The following is a 20183-nucleotide window of genomic DNA, read 5'->3' as shown; positions in this document are numbered from 1 at the left end:
CTTCACACAATGATTTATGACCAACATCCAATCACTGAATCATAAGGTTAAAGCTCACATTTTCTACCAATGTCTCTCACCTTGCACAATTTCCCAAAGAAGGCTATTGTCTCAATTATTTAATCTCATTTATGTTATGGTTGCATCTAACATTTTGTTAGACTGCCTACGTACCCTAAATAGGGATCAAGCCATTCGTAGTTTGCATTAGTACTTCACGGCATTCACAGTAATTATATGCAATAATCAGTTTATAACCGTTTGAGGAATTATCAATCACATATATGTATATATATATATATATATATATATATATATATACACACGATAGAAAGGAAAAGACTTACTCACCTGAGGTCCGTGCTATAACTCCCTAACACGTATATTGAGACATCACGAACCATCGTCGCCTATGACCAATTATCAAATCACATCTCAAAGTTCATACTGATAAAACACATCCCTACGTAATTCAATTCGAAAGATTTACACCACGGATTTCCGGTCCGTTGCTTCCAAAGATACACATTATACTTCTAGAACAACATCGTAAAGTTCCATTACAATCCAACGGTCGGATCTCCGTCCATTGCCAAAACTAAGTAGCGGTTAACCTTTTACTTTATGAACTTACAAATCCAATTCGGGAAGATCCGTATATCGGATTCCCGGGATTCCCGATCTGTAAGTTCCTATGGTCTTCAAATATAATATACTATAACATACTAAAGTTTGGTGACGATCCAATGGTCGAATAGTCGATTCATATCTTTACCATGTAACGTATCCTAATGAGTTTAGGTCCAAACGTTCAACCTACGATATACAATTGCCAAAACTGAACTCAAGACATCTAATTTAGCCTAAGGATAACATCGACAGTCACCTGACCATGCGCAGCCGGGGGTGGTGATCGGTCGCCCCGACTCTTCGGAAAATCCAACTATTTCAAAAAATTATCAAAATTCACAGGAATGAAGATCTCAATGAGTAGAGTAAACTTTATACCTGTGGCCAAGTCCAATTTGGCCGGGTAAAACTCCAATTTCGCTCAAACCCCTAGAACATGGTGTGCTTCAATTCGACCTCTATACTCATTCCGACGCTTCGACCATTGCTTCGGCTTTGTTCTAGGACTTAAGGGGAGTCTAAAGGTGATGGTAATTAGATGAAATCATTTCAAAATTTGGTGAATCTCAGCCAAGAAACGTCGCACCCACCGGTGCAATTTTTCCCAATTTCAATCCCAAATCTCTTGAAATTTGAGGTGTGGTAGGAAGAGGGAAGGGCTAGATGATGTTTGGGAGTGTGGCTAGGTCCAATTCGTGGAAAATCTGATGGAAAACCATCGGAAATTATGGTAGAAACGGGTCGAGGGGTGTGGGTCGAAAGGGAACCCGGCCGGTTCCTCTCATTCTCCCCCTTCCTCATTTCCCCTCCTTTCCCTTTCTTCTGATTGGGCATTCCCCCTACTATGCTCTCTTCCGCTACCATTGTGCAGCCTCTCCCTTCCCCGTTTCCTCATTATTTTTTTTTATTTCTCCTTGGGTTGTTGCCCTCTCCCCCTCCTCTAATTGGTTCATTGTCCCTTTAATTTAATTGGTCCACTATTCCTACCTAGTGGGAGTTCAAAATTAAACTAACAAGTAACTAATTTCAAATGTTCGTAACTATACCGTTATAATCCGGACTCGCAAACGGCTTTCGCCTATACGTTCATACCAACGAGTACTATTAAGATATGCTACAAGAATAAGTCATACATCTCTTTAACCAATGGTCAACGGAAGTCAAGCCTTCGCCTCTAGGGCATTTTCGTAAAGTCATATTTTTAAAATTTAAAAATCGTAGAACTAGGGACGAGTTGTCACAATCTACCCACCTTAAAGAATTTCATCCCCAAAATTTGAAATCATTAGCTAAACGTAGTGTAATCCAGAAGATAGGAAAAAGTATATGTTGATGCACAAAATCAATGAGGACTTTGGTACAACAGAAAATGTTAAGTTTGTGACCTTCGCTAGATTGCTCCGGTCACTAGTGTGGATAAGTATGTAAATGGATAGAGACAGGGAAACAAACACAAGTTGTACGTGGTTCACCCAGATTGGCTACGTCCACGGAGTAGAGGAGTTCTCATTAATTGTGAAGGGTTTACATAAGTACATAGGTTCAAACTCTCCTTTAGTGAGTACAAGTGAATGATTTAGTACAAATGACATTAGGAAATATTCTGGGAGAATGATCTCCTTTTATAGAAGAGTTTCTAGCTTTGTTCTGATATTGACACATGTCGTGTTGTGATTAGCTTCTGATGTTTGACACATGTCACGCTGTGATTGGTTTCTGATGTCGACACATGTCGCATTGTGATTGGCCTCCTGGTTGGAGGGAAACTCTTTTGGGTCCTTGACAGTATAACATTGACCGGTGCTCAGTAGCTTCGGGATTGGTCAAGTATGGTACAAGCAGTGCTCCCCTAAGTTCCCAAGTGAGGGAAGCTCCTCTGGTTGGGGACTTGCAAGATCCAAGCCGCTGAGTAATCACGAAACTTCTAAGTACCGAAGTGTGGTATCATCTTCACTTGCTTTATTTGTCTCATAAGTAAATGTGGCATCTTCTTTGGAAGTACTCTTCCTCTATCTAGGGGTGGTATCTTTAACCAGTGGAGATGCACAAGGTAATGTATCAATTTCACTTGAAGCTTGCTTGTAGTTTCAGGCTTGGTTAAGCGCGATACAAACCATGTAGTAGGAGTCCCCTAAGTCGCCGAGCTAAAAGATCTACCGAAAGAGGTAACAAACAAGGTAAGCAATCAGAGCTCCCAGCAATCAGTCCCAGATCAGAAGTTTGATTTCGAGTTCCGGCTGATTGTTCTCATTCTCCCTATCTTGCAGGCAACATGAAGGATAAAGAGAAGAAAAATAAGAATAGATGATATGAGATACTTTTGCTTTTGAAGAAGTAACTTTCCACAGGCTTATTCTTGAACTGGGCTGGAGGGTTTTTTGGTTTCCTCCAGAGTATAAGGCCGACTCAAGAATTTGAGAGTCAAAACAAGTCCATCAAATCTAGAGTACGTTCGACCTTGATGATATAGGATATTTTTGCTGTTGACAAAGTAGTGGATATATCGGCACGTATTCTGTTACGTTTGTCTCCACATGATTCCTTGTATCCTTCTCACTTGCTTCCAAATGTTGATGCACAAAACTGAAGGGGTCTTGGAACAACGTAAATCCGATCGTGAATCTGCAAGAAAGTAAAAAACACAAGATGTATTGTGGTTCACCCCAATGTTTGGGCTACGTCCACATTGATGTTGATATTGTTTCACTCTGAATGGTGAATATACAAGAAGGCTAGAGGCAGTATGCTCTCTAGTCTATTTTCTCTCTTCCCATGGCCTAAATCTTCATCTCCCCTAATAAGGAGAGTGAGGAGTCCTTTTATAGAATAAGGGCTCCTTACTTATTACATATTTGCCCCTTCATTTATTACATAATTACATTTGAGTCCCGATTATTTATACGAGGTCTAAATATGGAGGCCCTAAATATGGTACAAACAGTAGTCCCCCAAGCCTTCAGTTAAGAAAGTCTTTTGGCTGGCGACTTGAAATTCAGTCCATGTGTGGGCCGAAGTAACTAGATGTCGTCTAGAACTGATACTCGATATGAGGCGGTGCTCAATGTGAAATGATGCTCAACTAGAAGTAGCACATGTTGCGAGGCTGCTCGGCTTATGGCTTATGTTGCCTTGGTTGCCTCGGCTTGTGGTGTTGAAGGTGAGGGAGTCCCTTTTATAGAATAAGGGCTCGCTCTTCAATACATAAATGATGAGCTAGAGTTGATGCTCGCCGCGAGGCGGTTGCTCAGCTAGTGGTGATACTCTCTAATGCTGGTGACGGAGTCCCTTGTATAAAATAAGGGCTCGCTCCTCAATACATGAATGATGGGCTAGAGTTGATTCTCGCGGTGAGGCGGTTGCTTAGCTGGCGGCGATGCTCTCTAATGAAGGTGAGGGAGTCCCTTTTATAGAATAAGGGCTCGCTCCTCAATACATAAATGATGGGCTAGAGTTGATGCTTGCGGCAAGGCGGTTGCTCAGCAGGCTGCGATGCTCTTTAATGAAGGTGAAGGAGTCCCTTTTATAGAATAAGGGTTCGCTCCTTAGTACATAAATAATGGGCTAAGTCCCCCAAGTATTTTTAATGAGGCCCAGTTACGGAAGCCCAATATATGGTACATAATGTAGTCCCCCAAGTCTTCAGTTAATAGAGTCTGTTGGCTGGAGACTTCAAATTTAATCCATGTATGGGCTGAAGTGGCGGTTATTCGGAGGCAGTCTTTGTATACCATGCACTGAAGCTTTGTAGGTGAAGCTTTGAAAGTGAAGTTTTATAGGTGAGGCTTTGAAAGTGAAGTTTTGAAGCTGGAGCTTTTGTAAATGAAGCTTTGAAGTTGGAGCTTTGTAAATGAAGCTTTCGAAGCTGGAGCTCTTGTAAATGAAGTTTTCGAAGCTGAAGCTCTGTAAATGAAGCTTTCGAAGCTAGAGCTCTCGAAGCTGGAGCTCTGTAAATGAAGCTTTCGAAGCTAGAGCTCTGTAAATGAAACTTTCGAAGCTGATTGGCATGAGTGATGCTCATGAATGTTTATGTTGATTGACATGAGTGATGCTCATGGATGTTGACATGAGTGATGCTCATGAATGTTGACATAAGTGATGCTCATGAATGTTTATGTATGATTGACATGAGTGATGCTCATGTATAATTTTGGAGTACTATACGTACTTTTGATCACCTAGTTGGTGATAATAGCGGTAGGTTGCTGAATAATTTTGGACTACTGGACGTACTTTTGATCACCTGGTTGGTGATAATAGCAGCAGGCTGTCGAATATTTTTGGAGTATTGGACGTACTTTTGATCACCTAGTTGGTGATAATAGCGGCAAGCTGCCAAATATTTTTGGAGTACTGGACATACTTTTAATCACCAAATATTTTTAGAGTACTGGACGTACTTTTGATCACCTGGTTGGTGATAATAACGGTAGGCTGCCGAATAATTTTGGAGTACTGGACGTACTTTTGGTCACCTGGTTGGTGATAATAGAGGGTGAACCTTAAGCAGAAGGATGGAGGTTGGAGTTTGAAGCCATAGGGCTTGGCTCTTTTGGGCATATGGGTCTTCGCCCTCTACATAACATTCCGGCCGACCATTTGGGGCTTGCCGACATTTTGCCCTTTTTTTTTTTAGCATGTTGCCTTCTTTCTTTATTTATGATTACCCTCTGGTGGGGTTATATAGATGTCTCCAAAAAATAAGAAAAGTAAATCACATCATTCAAAAAAAAAAAAAAAAAAACTACTGGGACTTGGCAACAGCGAGATTTCTCCCTTCACATCAACCTCAGCAGTCCAACTGTTGGAGGAAACCTTCACGTGGAGTCAGGTTTGACAAAGCCACCGGTCCTTTATTCAAAGCCATCCACCCATTTTTTCCATGTGGTCGACAAAGCCATCGGGCCTTTATTCAAAGCGTCATGAAACTCTAAGCTCAACTTTTCTTTACCCTCAAGAAGGCGACAAAGCATCAACATGCTAGCACATGTGAATATCTGGTAAAGCTGAGCCCTTTGTCAGGAAAAGCTATTCCCTTTGTCCAAGTGGGTTGTTGAAGAAAACCCATCACTGCAACCCCACCACAAGCCTGCATCTTGGCAGCATCAATGTTCTTAGCCACTTTGGAATTCGCTCCATTAGCTCCAATCACCGCATCAACCTTCATCGTCTTCTTCATGCCTATGTTACCGGCCTTCCCGTCGTACTCCGAGTAATACAGATCGTACGACGCCTCTTCATCTCCCAGATTCGGAAAGCGAGAGGTTGAACGAGGTGCGCGGATCAACGTCCACAGTTGATGTTCACTTCGTGTTCGCAGTCTACTTGGTTTCTCTACCGTCGGGTTTCCAACTGCCTGTGGATGGATGAGTTCTTTTGCTGAAAAAACCCAACCCAAAAAATGCTTAGTATGACACGAGAAAGAGCATGGAGCTGTCCTCATCCTCGGATTTCTTTTTCCAGTGGAAGTACCTCATGGAGAAAGAGAGTGATGAGTCGTGGAAGTACCTCCTGGCTGAAGTTTGATCTTTCTATTTCATCGGCTTTGGTCGAGACGCAGATTATGAAGGAGAAGGGGCACGAGTCTTCACAAAGTTTCTTGAGATCCCTCTCTAATCTCCTTTTCCTGCTTTCTGCAATCCAAGCAAGAAAAGCTTGTGCTCTTTGCAGCTAGCAACGGGTCCCTCTCGTCCAGTACTCTAGTACTTCAAGAAAAACTTTGTTGCTGCTAGCATCGGGTCTTGGGCTGTATTTGTGCTTGAAAAGTGAGAAGTGGTGCTTGACTACCAAAGCGTCGTGGTGGTGGTGGTGGGACTCATCACCGCCGTCGACCACTTGCCTGATTAGAGGATCTGCACTGTTCGATTGCACCGTCCGTCAGCCTCTAAGGGTCGGGTCTTGTTTCCCTTTCAGCTACAAGCCTCTGAGCCTTTTGGGATTCTTTACGTACGGCCTGGAAATCCTTTGCAAGCTTAGCATCCGCAATCTTCATGACAACAGTAACTTGGGCATGGTGATCAGTTTCACTAGCTTGCTCAAGTTTCTGAGAAGTATCTTTCATCAACTGCCCAATATGCGCCCTTATCTTATGCAGCTTGTCTCGGAATTGAAGGGTGTCTCTGGGGGTGCCGAGGGAATTGACGAGGCGGTAAAAAGTGGATACGATGATGTTGATTTAGAAAATCCTGACAGACAGGGCCTGGGACGGCTCGTAAAGATTTTGACTTCGATTTTGCTGCTGATTCTGAATCGCATTCGAGTAAACGAAAGGTCGTCGTTGTTGGTGTTGCTGTTGGGGAGAAGAACCAGCCTCGAGATCTTGGAAACTCATTCTTCCTCCTTTTGTTTCTTTGTTTCTTTCTGCGTTGCTTGTGTTGGGGTTATGGGGGTTGCGGTGTTTGGTGGTTAGGTGTAGTCAAAGACTCAGGAAGGAAATTTCGTTGGTTTGGTTTTTTTTTAGGGGTTTATGCAGATTCACGATGGACAGTGATGAGGTCTCACGGTGGTAAGATGAAAAAAAATGAAAGAGAACCGACATAGCTTTTCATGTCGATTCCCACAAACGGTGCCAAATGTTGATGCACAAAGCCGGAGGGGTCTTGGAACAACGTAAATCCGACTGTGAATCTGCAAGAAAGTAAAGAACACAAGATGTATCGTGGTTCACCCCAATGTTTGGGCTACGTCCACACTGATGTTGATATTGTTTCACTTTGAATGGTGAATATACAAGAAGGCTAGAGGCAGTGTGCTCTCTAGCCTATTTTCTCTCTTCCCATGGCCTAAACCTTCACCTCCCCTAATGAGGAGAGTGATGAGTCTTTTTATAGAATAAGAGCTTCTCACTTATTACATATTTGCCCCTTCATTTATTACATAATTACATTTGAGTCCCCCGAGTATTTATACGAGGTTTAAATACGGAGGCTCTAAATATGGTACAAACAATATATATATACATACATGGAAAAAGGAAATCAAGTTAGAGCGGTAGCATAACAGAGAATGTCATTTTGTTGCGATCGAAACGTAATTATTCCTCTTTCATGCTTTCAAGCTCAAACCTTTTTTCTCTTTATAGGTATAATAATGCTATATAATAGATGGTAAAATGATTTTCCTAAAAAATAATCGACACCCAAAACACCGCTTTCATAGGCCCTATGGTGTTACTTTCGGGAAACTGAAGTGACCAATATACCCAAAAAGGATCGACAGATTCGTAAGCCAAAATCTCTCTTTTATAAAGAAAATAAATAACTGTTGCACTTGTCTGGAAAGGTTGCTGCTCTCTCATGGGGTTTTGATCACTGGCGCACGCGCCCGTTAAATCGATCTATTATGAATTCGCCACTAATCAAGCGTGAAATCATGTCAATGAGGCTAACAGGACACCCAAAAATTTGAGCATCAAGACAAGTTCAAAAAACTAGAGTACAAGGTATCTGGATTAATTATGCAATGTCAATGTCTAAACAGTCCTCCTGGACAACTTATCAACCTCCTAAATGACATGAGGAATATACCAGTGACTCAAAATCAACCCAATTATTTTTAACAGCATGAGATAAAACTGAGAGTACAACCATAACTGGCACGGACTAAAATATTAAAGAGTCAAAATTTTTCAAAAATAAGATAATAAAAAAAATAAGATGAATTACGCCGGAATGCTAGACAATTCCGTTATTACCTCAGTCCAAGAAGTAGGAAGGTCGAATTTAAGAATGAATTAACAAGGTTTCTTGATGATCGAAAAGTAACATCACAAATTATTAAAACTACCAGGGACCAAAGGTAATTTCCCCAAAATGTTCTTCCGTCGATTGCTACTACTATAGAACCATTGTTGCGCAAGACAGTTCTAGAGTCTTGACAAGAATAGACTTCGCAGGAATTCTAATAGGTGATATTCTAACAGATACTACCAAAAATCAAAACTAGCTGAAATTTCCAATCTCAAAAGGATCAATATTAACGGCGGAAGAATAATGATAGAATTATTTGGTAAGAAATGAAACACACCATACAATGAAGTATAAATACCACTAATTGGAACACCACATGAGCGTAACATTGGTTCAACATCACGATTATTGATTTTCACTTTCTCTACACATAAAAAATACTTCGAACTAAGAGTGTATAATGATACTTCCCAACTCCATTCATATAACAAAATGATTATAATCATTCAAACCATTTCTTGATAGGTTAAAGGTAACTCCATATCGATACTCATATTTTTCCAACTAAAATAGAATAGGACCATCTGAAAGTGTTCAAAAGTAAATATGTCCTTTTCGTACAACCGGAAGATACACTATGTGTACTCATAGTTGCTAATTAAATTCTTCTACTGCCACTGTCCGAACTTAGTCCGTTCCAAAAAGTGAGTGTATTTAAGAAGTTCTAAGGTTGATAAAGATTTTGGACACGTTCTTCACAGAGAAATGCTATTCGATTTCCAAGCAAAGATGATAATTGCTAACTTTAAATCGCGGATAAAATAGTTCATTCCAAATGGTTCTATACATTGATGAGACTACTATGGATTTAACATGCTTCACGAGAATACTTTGAGTTTCAAAAGTTTACTACATAGATCACCAATTTAAAATAGGATTTGTGTGGAAAAATGCAAGAAAACTAATGTAGTACGAAAAAATAGATCACCAATTTAAAATAGGATTTGTGTGGAAAAATGCAAGAAAACTAATGTAGTACGAAAAAATGGAATGGTGGTATTCTCCCGGATATTGCCAAGGAATCAAAACTATTTTTTATTTCTACTCTCAAAAGGTTTAATAATGACAGTTAACAATAGTGATGAGATTGATCCATAAATCCCTGGCGATACACCAATAATGATACATTAACCCCACGTTAGGGCCATCAACTAGTCTCAATTCCACACTTTTCCTTGGTAGAAAAGTTCATTCATTATAATCTATAGACACTCGCCCAAAATGATCTTCTAAAGATCGACAAGTCATCAATTTTGACCAAAACTTAGGAACAACTAACATATTTTCCGTATTCGACGAGGTGGCAAGATTCAAACATTAGACTCGAGAACCAAGAATGCTCACATCACGCGTGTGATGAACGCAATACTGCCCAATTTATGCTATGATACCAAACTAACACACCCTGACACGGGATGTCCACTAAGACTCCGAATCGAGTTGTGCTAATCGACACCTGAAAGGTGACAAAGCCATAAAGTATGATGATGTGGAAAAAGTGGAAAATTTTAAACCTTAAAGTGTCTAAATGCAAGATGCATTGTGAGCGGAAATGAACCAATTTCACACGTGACGTCAGAGCATAAGTAAAGTACAGTAAAGTGGATTGAAATTCATACCATCGAAGGTAATCTCCAATACCAAAACTTGCCACAAATCCTCGTCGATACAAAAGCTCTACTACTAGACCTAGAGGGATAAAAACTAGAGTGAGTGGCCAGAAAATAGAGCTTTAGTAAAGACATTCTAAACGATATAATCCCTCTCCGTAACACCTGTTTAGCTTCCAGAAAATCATATTGCGGATAAACATGAAATCAAGGGTATACTAACAATAAATCCAGAAGTATACCACATCATAACATCTTATTAGCAATATAAATAATCAAGTGCTTAATAACCCATACTAACACACCAGTTGAGGTCACCTATGGTGACCTGTACGACTACAACCATATCTCATCAATCAATACTAGCTCATAAGTCGAAGTCACCTATAGTGACCTGTACGACTTATCCATATCTCATCACATATGCTAGCTCATAAGTCGAATTCACCTCTAGTGACCTGTACAACTTATCTATATCTCATCACATATGCTAGCACATAAGTCAGTCACCTATAGTGACCTGTACGACTTATCCATAGCTCAATAAGTATACCTGCACACGAGTCGGAACCACCTAAAGTAGTCTGTACGACAGGTTTAGGTGTAAATAAATACGATCAAGTGCTACGATCAAGTGAAGACTGTGCGAATCATCACGGGTCACCTACGAGTCGGAACCACCTAAAGCGGTCTGTATGACAGGACTGTGCACCTACCTTGGATCCAAGATGAGTGTAGGGTGCGGGAGGTGAACATCACGTGAAGGACTGTCCTCTGGCCACGGGCAGGAGCACTAACACCGAGGTGCATGTTTATGAGCTCTCAATACATCTCAACATAACAAGTATGACTCATGGGCAATCCGTATGACAGTGTTGGAGTTGCTTAAAACATAATATAGTCATGCCATCACTCGATCTTTCCAAATAAAATGTAATCATAATTATGCATCCCACATTTCACAACATACACTCACCTGAACTTATCTATGCATCCCACGTTCACCTACATACTTTAAAGCATACATAATAATTATGCGTAATAATATACTTATGGATATGCGTTAATGCAATTCAAAACTTAACCATATTGTAGTGCTTCCAAATATATACATACATATATATATATATATATATATATATCAATAATGTGGCATAAAATGCACAATCTATAATGCTCTACTCCTAAACTATAAATTTTCGGGAATAATTATCGGTAACAAGCTCAACTAAACACTATTTTAACTAACTACCAATACTTACAATTCTTTACTTCGAATTCTCGATCATTCACACAATGATTTATGACCAACATCCAATCACTGAATCATAAGGTTAAATCTCACATTTTCTACCAATGTCCCTCACCTTGCACAATTTCCCAAACAAGGCTATTGTCTCAATTATTTAATCTCATTTATGTTATGGCTGGATCTAACGTTTTGTTAGATTGTCTACATACCCTAAACAGGGATCAAGCCATTACTTCACGGCATTCACAGTAATTATATGCAATAATCAGTTTATAACCGTTTGAGGAATATATATATATATATATATATATATATATATGCAATAGAAAGGAAAAGACTCACTCACCTGAGGTCTTCTCTACGACTCCCTAGCACGCATATCGAGATATCACGAACCATTGTCGCCTATGACCAATTATCAAATCACATCTCAGAGTTCAAACTGATAAAACACATCCCCACGTAATTCAATTCGGAAGATTTGCATCACGGATTTCTAGTCCGTTGCTTCCAAAGATCCACATTATACTTCTAGAAAAACATCCTAAAGTTCTATTATGATCCAACGGTCGGATCTCCGTCGATTGCCAAAACTAAGTGGCGGTTAACCTTTTACTTTATGCACTTACAAATCCAATTTGGAAAGATCCGTATATTGGATTCCAAATCCGTAAGTTCCTATGGTCCTCTAATATAATATACTATAACATACTAAAGTTTGGTGACGGTCCAACGGTCGAATCGTCGATTCATATCTTTACCAAGTAACGTATCCTAATGAGTTTAGGTCCAAACGATCAACCTACGATATACAATTGCCAAAAATGAACTATAGACATCTAATTTAGCCTAAGGATAACATCGACAGTCACCTGGCCACGCGCCGCTGCGGGTGGCGGTCGGCCACCCCGATTCGCCAGAAAATCCAACTATTTCCAAAAATTATCAAAATTTACAAGAATGAAGATCTCAATAAGTAGAGTAAACTTTATAACTGTGGCCAAGTCCAATTTGGCTGGGAAAAGCTCCAATTTTGCTCAAACCCACAGGAACCTTAGAAAATGGTGTGCTTCAATTCGACCTCCATACTCACTCCGACGCCTCGACCATTGCTTGGGCTTTGTTCTAGGCCTTAGGGGGAGTCTAAAGGTGATGGTAATTAGATGAAATCATTTCAAAATTTGGTGAATCTTGGCCAAGAACCGTCTCATCCACCGGTGCGATTTTTCCCAATTTCAAGTCTAAATCTCTTGAAATTTGAGGTGTGGTAGGAAGAGGGAAGGGCTAGATATGTTTGGGAGTGGTGGCTAGGTCCCATTCGTGGAAAATCCAATGGAAAACCATCAGAAATTATGGTAGAAACGGGTCGAGGGGTGCGGGTCGAAGGGGAACCTGGTCGGTTCCTCTCCTTCTCCCCCTTCCTCCTTTGCCCTCCTTTGCCCTCTCTTTTGATTGGGCATTCCCCCTCCTGTGCTCTCTTCCTCCCCTCTCTTTCGTTGCCATTGGCCAACCTCTCCCTTCCCCGTTTCCTCATTATTATTTTTTTCTGATTTCTCCTTGGGTTGTTGCTCTCTCCCCCTCCTCTAATTGGTTCCTTGTCCCTTTAATTTAATTGGTCCACTATTCCCACCTGGTGGGAGTTCAAAATTAAACTAACAAGTAACCAATTTCAAATGTTCGTAACTATACCGTTATAATCCGAACTCGCAAACAGCTTTCGCCTATGTGTTTGTACCAACGAGTACTACGAGGATATGCTACAAAAATAAGTCATACGTCTCTTTAACCAATGGTCAACGAAAGTCAAGCCTTAGCCTCTAGGGCATTTTCGTGAATTCACATTTTTTAAATTTAAAAATCGTAGAACTAGGGACGGGTTGTCACACCACCCCTCCCCCTTAGTGTAAATAATATTGTTTGTTAAAAAAAAAAATCATTTGACAACTTATTTAATTACATTATTATCCGAATGTAAAAGAATTTTTTTTATAATTGGCATTACACGTTTATTAAGATGTTTTGAACGTATTTAAAAATAAAGAAATTGAATCACATTATTGCTAGTCTATTGTGAGGTACTAATTATTTTAAAAAAAATTGTACCAAAAAATAAATTATTAAAAAAGTACTATTAAAATAACAAAAATGCCCATGTCTTATTTGATGTATTAATTTGGGATGCTTTTGAAGATTTTGTTTTGGGAGCATTTTTGTCCAAATTTTTGTTGAAGCTGGGTGACACAAAAAACATTGTTCACCTTTTGTGTTCTCTTTATTTATAGATACCTAACTTCAGCCACCCATTATATGGGGAAAGATCAGCCACATACTAGCTAGGTGAATGATGAGCCAAAAATCCTGTTCCTTAATCATCCATAGCTACCATCACAGATTATCTTCCTCTTGCAAGCTTGCATGTCTCTCTGCATCAAACACATACAATTATGTGCATGTTTCCAGTTACTTAATAAAAAAAATAGACATAATTATTTACAATTAGTGATACGTATATGTTATAACAAATTTTTCCAATGGACATTGAACAAAAAAGAAGAGATGCATTCTTATTTAAACCACTAGATTAAAACTGTCAAAGTTCGGCTATGCAAATCCAACCGTCTAATTTTCGACATCTAGTGCCGGATAAGAAGTTGTGGCTATTCTGCAATGCTACGTGTCCAGCAGAAACCATATTCAAATTAACCAAAGGGGACCCGTGGGACGTGAACTATGACAAAAGAGACTAAAAGAAAGTGAAGACAATGTAGATTTATAGACAGATATATAGGGGTGCAAGTCCATTTTGGGAGAAGGGCTCACATGTCACATTTATGCTGTTACTTGGTGTTTTATGTCAATAAAATCAGAACCGGAGTTAGTTTATGTCTATAAAACTGTATAATTGATGTCATGTTGGTGGTTTCTTCATGCCATATAAATTTGCTATCCGAATTAAAGTGGAAATGGCAGTGCAAAGCTAGCTTCACCTTTACCAAAAAAACAAAGCTAGCTTCACCAAGCAACAAATTTGGTGAGCCTGACGTGAAATAGTTATATTTTTATTAGAAATGGGGCATATTTATTATTGGGAAAATATCAATGATATAATTGTATGCACCAGAAGCTAGGAGGATCCAGGATTTGGGAATTCTCCAATCATATCCGTTTATTGTGTGGTCAGAAATTATTGTAAATTTTTTATTTAAAATTGAATATAAATAATATCTGACAAAAACTGACCGCACGATGTACGATGAATGAATGTAATTGGAGGATCCTTGAATTCTCGTAAAAAGTATTTGGCGAGGATCCTCTCTCCACTGGTAGGAAGTGTCCCGTATTATTTAGGTCAAGAGTTTGATTGAAAAGGAAAGTGGGATTTGGTGATAAACAGTATAGGTAGTAAAGGGGACTTTTCCTAAAGAAAAGGTGGCTTGGATCATATAGCTTTGTGGCTTCTTTAATTGACAAAACTTGTCACTTGTAAGGAGGGTCTTGTCTGTGTGCTATATAGAGGACCTATACTAGACTCTTTGGCTCTGTTTTTGAATAATTGTCTTCATCTTAAGCAGCCAGATATTCTTGTTGTTTCAAAAATAAATATTTATAGTGCAATCTTGTTCATAGCAGCTTAATTGTAATTAAGAATATTTGTTCATGTATTCGAAAACTTCTTGTTCTTTCAAATTTGCATTTAAATGTAAGAAGAGGAGATAACATTACATATAATTTTGAAATTTTAGAGTTTTTTGCATCTCTCTATTCATTCCAACTTCTATCCAATCTTTTTGGAAATGTTCGAATTCGAAAGGAAATTTTGATGGCGGAATTTGAAATTCTATTTCAATTTAAACCCTAGCGCACACGTGCAAATATGTTCCACTTTAAGGGGTTCTATTTGCGAGATGTAAGAGGGTAGTCAACTGACAATACATAACAAGGGTATGGATCTTTAAGTTTTTCAAACATAAGGCGTAGGTCAATTTTTTCAATCTATTCTCTCCATGGTGAGAACCTTTCACTCCAAGTTGAGAGTTTTCCTCACTGTTTGTGTGAAGCGTTCAAACTCAAGAAAATCTGGTGGCATCGACCCTAGCTTCGGCCGAGGTTGGTTGCCGTTTCCTCCTCGCTTTCCTCACTGTTTGAGAGTTTTCCTTGCCTCTATTGTTTTTTCTCCCAAATTTTTACTCTGATCTGTTTTGTTCCTTTATCCCCAAGGATATACCTCTTCTTGATTCCAATCTTCAGCCATGCATCCCACTGAGATCGTGCGCAAAGTTTCGGTGTATCCACCGGCTCGAGTGTTTCCAACACCACCACTTTCTCTTTGTTGTTTGCCAATACCGGTAGTGTCATTAGTGGGTTTCCACGAGCTTTATATTGGTAGTTGGCTTCTCTCGCTTAGTTGCCAGCTATGCCTAGTTTATGGTTGTGCTCAAGTAGCAAATCGGGGTTGGATGGGGCGTCTAATGAGGCGAGACTTGGCGGTGGACAAGGAATCAGATGGATTGCTTGGAATTGTGACATTGGAGAAAGTTGTAGAAGCTTCTGGTCATGGATACTTTGTGTTAATTTAGGGCCTAACTGTTTTGGGCCTCTTTTTGTGTTTTTCTTTTGTTTTTGGCCCTTGATTTGCTTTTATGTTGTTTTGTTGTTTAATAAACATAACCTTTTACCAAACAAATAGAAGGCGTAGGTCAAGCCTAATCGAACAATAGTGATTCCAGTTAAAAGAAAGTTTTCGGTAGAGTTGCCTCATGCCACAACTCACTCACACATTGTGAGACTCTTACATGCGGATCTCATTCGGTCTCAGTCTCACCCTATTATGGTGTGCTGCAACATAAGGCAAACTCAAACCAATCTCTCCCCATTAAGACACTGGACCAAAAATTAAACCCATCGCAATGTTATAAAATTTGAGCCTATCCAACCCAATGAAAAAATTGGAGTAGGTTTTTGGCAAATTCATTTCTGACTTAAAGACATAAAGCCTACAAAAACCCTAAAATAGAGTGGAAGGTCAAAGAGTGCAACAATATTGATAGAGAAAAAGAAAGAAGAATTGGAATTGTTGTTTCGACAATACTCCACAGATACATAGTTCTTTTGGTAAATTTCTACTCACTTGAATTTTTATCATTAACCTCATCAAACACTTTGATATTTTTCTAGATTATCAGGATGAATTGCTTTATAGGATTTTTCAGTCTGTGTCTGTTAGGTGGATAGCGATTTTGACACTCATCGATCTTTTAGTCATTTGCACTCATAGGAGGAATGAGGGAGGCTACAGAACGAGGGTTTGATAGTTTGAAATGAAATTATAAAATAGTAAGCAATATTCAAGAACTAGAATTTTCGCTGCTTTATCATTCCAAATCAGAAGTCAAAACCACAAATATCACAGTGGGATCAGATTACTTGGGCAATTATAATTTTCTAAGTACAATCCCAAAAGTGATGGGCTTAATCTCTTCTTTAGCCGCTTCTTCATCCACCAATCTCCCAAAATTTTCAAATATACTGTCCAAGATTCCTTCTCCAAAATGCTGCCCAATCATTGATTCTTGAATAGCCCTCACAGTCATTGCAATACTAGTTCCATAGCTCTCATCGTTCTTGCCATGCCTCTGATCCAGCCAAAACATCTCAAACCTGTCCAATTCAAAAGAACCCTCCTTCCTCACTTCATGTTCTATTTCATCTCTCGATGGAGCATAGAAATGCACATCATATGAGTCAAGCTTTTCCTCCTCAACTTCACCCTAACACAATCAAAACAAAATTATTCTCAACCGGCTAAACGCATTCATGTAACTCTAAACATGTGCCCATATATGTTCGATTCTCCCTCCTATAGTATCACTTATAGTGTCTTAATTTAGGCAAAATCAACTGTGACAACATCCTTGCGGCACGTCCACCTCATAGTTCCCTCCACTACCTTCCTAATTTCATTTTAAATACCGCGTGGTGTCTATCCCAGTATTGATTTTTTATATTATCTCTTTTTCAATTTTTGAACGGGTGCCACTGTGATTCTGTCTTGGATATAAAGACATACATTTGATAAGAAATTTTGGAGTTTCTTGGTGTGCATAATAAATTAGTACCTCGGAAACCAAAATGGCAATGGACTGAGAAAGAAGCTGCCAGAGGAAACAATTGCCTCTATCAACGTGATCTGGGCCACTCCTTCCCAACAAGATCAGCACCATTCTTCCTCCTGCAGTCAGCTCTTCAGACCTTGACTTAAGGAACAAACTGAAGTCCTCTTGAAATTGCTTCAGGTAAGCTTGAGAAACTCCAACAGGGCTTGATTCAGAAATGTAAACACTTCCTTTGTTTGTGGACTTCCCCTCTCTGCAGTAAATTTTTGGAGGAACCTGCATGACATTATAGTCAAATAGATATGACCACTATGTTTTAGGGCAGTTATTTTTAGTCTCCTGTTTTCTCTTTCTGCACTCATCCTCTGGTTGCTATCCCAGGCTAGAACCTCTTTTACCAAAAAAAAAAAAAGAGGCTAGAACCTCTGGTTTCTATCCCTTCAAAGGCTAGAAAAGAAAGAGAGGAGTGCCGGGAGAGATAAAAGAGTGAAAATCACTTCCCAAGCAAAGTAGATTTGAAATAATAAATGAATCTAATTAAAGAATATCAGATTCTTACCCTAGATAGCCAGTGCAAACTGTAGGATGAGTAGACAAAGTGCAATGTATTGTTGGGAAAAAGTCTTCCATAAAATGAGCCAGGGTAGGCTCCTATATAAATAGAGGGAGATTTCCCATTGCTTCTTTCGTCGCTGAGGTCTTTGGAGAAGTCTGGCAAGGCCTTGAAGATTGAGTTGAAGTCATTGGAGGGAAGATCATTGAGGTGAACTCTGAACTCTGGTGATGGTTGAAATGTTTTTATACTGAAGCCTTCAACTGCTTCAATGATTTCTTTGATGATTGATAAGGTGTTGGGTCCGGATGAACAGCCCAAATCAGCTACGCCTAAGCTTTTTGGAGTTGTTGTGAGGTAAAGTTCTTGTATTGCCTCTAAAGTTATGTTCTTTACCATATCAGATGCCTTCTTCTGTCAATCCAGAATTAGAAAGAAAAAACATATAATTAGGAAATAAACATTCTGAACACACACACACGCGCACACACATACAGATTGGGAGAGAACCTGGAGTGAAGAATTTCTGGCATAGCTAGTACGGCCAACTCCTCCAGTCATGTGGAAGACATTCTCTACACCCATGCTAGCTTGTTGCAGCTGGCTCTCTGCTGCCTTTGAACTTGGTGGACCTTGCTTCTTATACTTTAAAGGCAAATTCACATGATGCATATCTTTTCCCTTTTGGGGCAACTATCTTTATATATCTAAATATATATATATGTATATGTATATATATCTTTTTCATGGCAGTTCAGATGGCATAAAGGTATAAATAATTCAAGTGTCATGATTATGGGTACATTTATGAATTGAAAACATCTGGTGCTTATGAGAAGCGTGATGACTTAGGCATTATCTTCAGTGGTAGGGTAGATTATTTTGGTGCAAAATCCATCTTAAATGTATCAGATGCCATGGTTATGGATACAATTGTTGTTTGACAATAGTTGATGCTTATGTGCAGCGTGATGATCGCGACACTCACTTGGAGATATATTTTTGGTGCAAGACAGATTATTTCGGTCCTAAACACATCTTAAAATGTACCAAGTGTCATGATTTTGGGTACAATGGTGCTATGAGAATTGTGATGACTAAGGCACTATCTTCATTGGTAGGATAAAATATTTGAATCCATGTTGAAATATATCTACATGTCATGATTTTGGGTACAATTGTGGAAATAGCTGGTGCTATGAGAATTGTGATGACTAAGGCACTATCTTCAGTGGTAGGATAAATTATTTGAATCTAGGTTGAAATATATCTACATGTCATGATTTAAAATGTCATGATTTTGGATACAGTTATGGCTTGACAATAGCTAGTACTAAAGAAAAACGTAATAAAATAAACAAGTCCATAGAAATATATCATCGAAGATGGAGTAGAATCTCTCAGTGCTAAACCATCTTAATCATGGTCTCATAGCCAAGTTGCCTAAGCATGACCCTTGCAAAACAAGCACTAATTATGCTTAAGATAGTATTAGAGACTTGTCTCATAATTCTGATTTGGCTTATATTTGTCACTTTCGCTTTTCAGTTAAGCTGCTGAAATGAAAAGTTGGTTTGTTGGCCAATGGCTAATTAGTTGTTTTCGTGTGAACCGGTCATTGATGGAGATGGTTCGTACTTTAAGTGCACGATGATTAGGCTCTCAGAAGGTTGAGGTAGGTATGCTGCGCTATAGTTGGCCTTGGTCCCAAACTTTCCCAAGTTGTCTGGGCTGAACCAGCTTTTTTGGAAACTTGCAAAAATCACTGTAACTGTTAGCATGCATGGTTCTGAGATACTTGTTGTCAATGTCTTGTCACAAACAGCAAGCTTTGCTGGGACACATGTCGGCTGAGGGGGCAGTAACTGGTGCTATGAAATGGGTATTTGAGTTGTTGCAGCAGATTTGAACATATCGTGAATCATATATGATAGAGAATGACAGGTTGAATAGTATATGTGGATACTACAAAACTATGAATAAATAGAGGCTAATACATTTGTACCTATTAATTAGAAATAGGGACAAAATTTGAGAATTTTTGCATCTAATAGTTAGAAATGATGAATATTAAAATTGCACTTAAAAAGAACTTTGCTATTAATAAATAGGGGCAAATAAACATTTATTTTCGCCCCTAATAGTTTTATTGCCACATAGGCAAGTCTAACGTGCAAACAATATTAAGTGCGGATGCTTAAAGTATTAGAGGCGATTATTAGGGCCCCTACATTATTATTTATTTAATGCATTTATATATATTATTATTTCATTTTGGGA

General features: G+C 39.0%; 1 protein-coding gene and 1 long non-coding RNA gene across 2 annotated transcripts; one reads left to right on the top strand and one right to left on the bottom strand.

Moving 5' to 3' along the window:
* Nucleotides 1-16581: 16581 nt before the first annotated feature.
* On the bottom strand, nt 16582-18638 carry LOC103401131 (probable methyltransferase TCM_000336). Its single transcript, XM_008339842.4, has 4 exons — nt 18414-18638; nt 17910-18317; nt 17354-17626; nt 16582-17005 (listed from the first exon to the last, which is right to left on the bottom strand). The coding sequence occupies exons 1-4, from the start codon at nt 18573-18575 to the stop codon at nt 16670-16672; spliced, it is 1179 nt and encodes a 392-aa protein (XP_008338064.4). The 5' UTR covers nt 18576-18638; the 3' UTR covers nt 16582-16669.
* On the top strand, nt 18121-19802 carry LOC139192417 (uncharacterized). The gene is made up of 2 exons (XR_011576573.1): nt 18121-18260; nt 18871-19802. It is a non-coding gene; the product is annotated as an uncharacterized lncRNA (long non-coding RNA).
* The last annotated feature ends 381 nt before the right edge of the window (nt 19803-20183 follow it).

This window comes from Malus domestica, chromosome 15, assembly GCF_042453785.1.
Source record: "Malus domestica chromosome 15, GDT2T_hap1".
Taxonomy (NCBI): Eukaryota; Viridiplantae; Streptophyta; class Magnoliopsida; order Rosales; family Rosaceae; genus Malus; species Malus domestica.
This window is presented reverse-complemented; position numbering and strand designations above follow the sequence as displayed.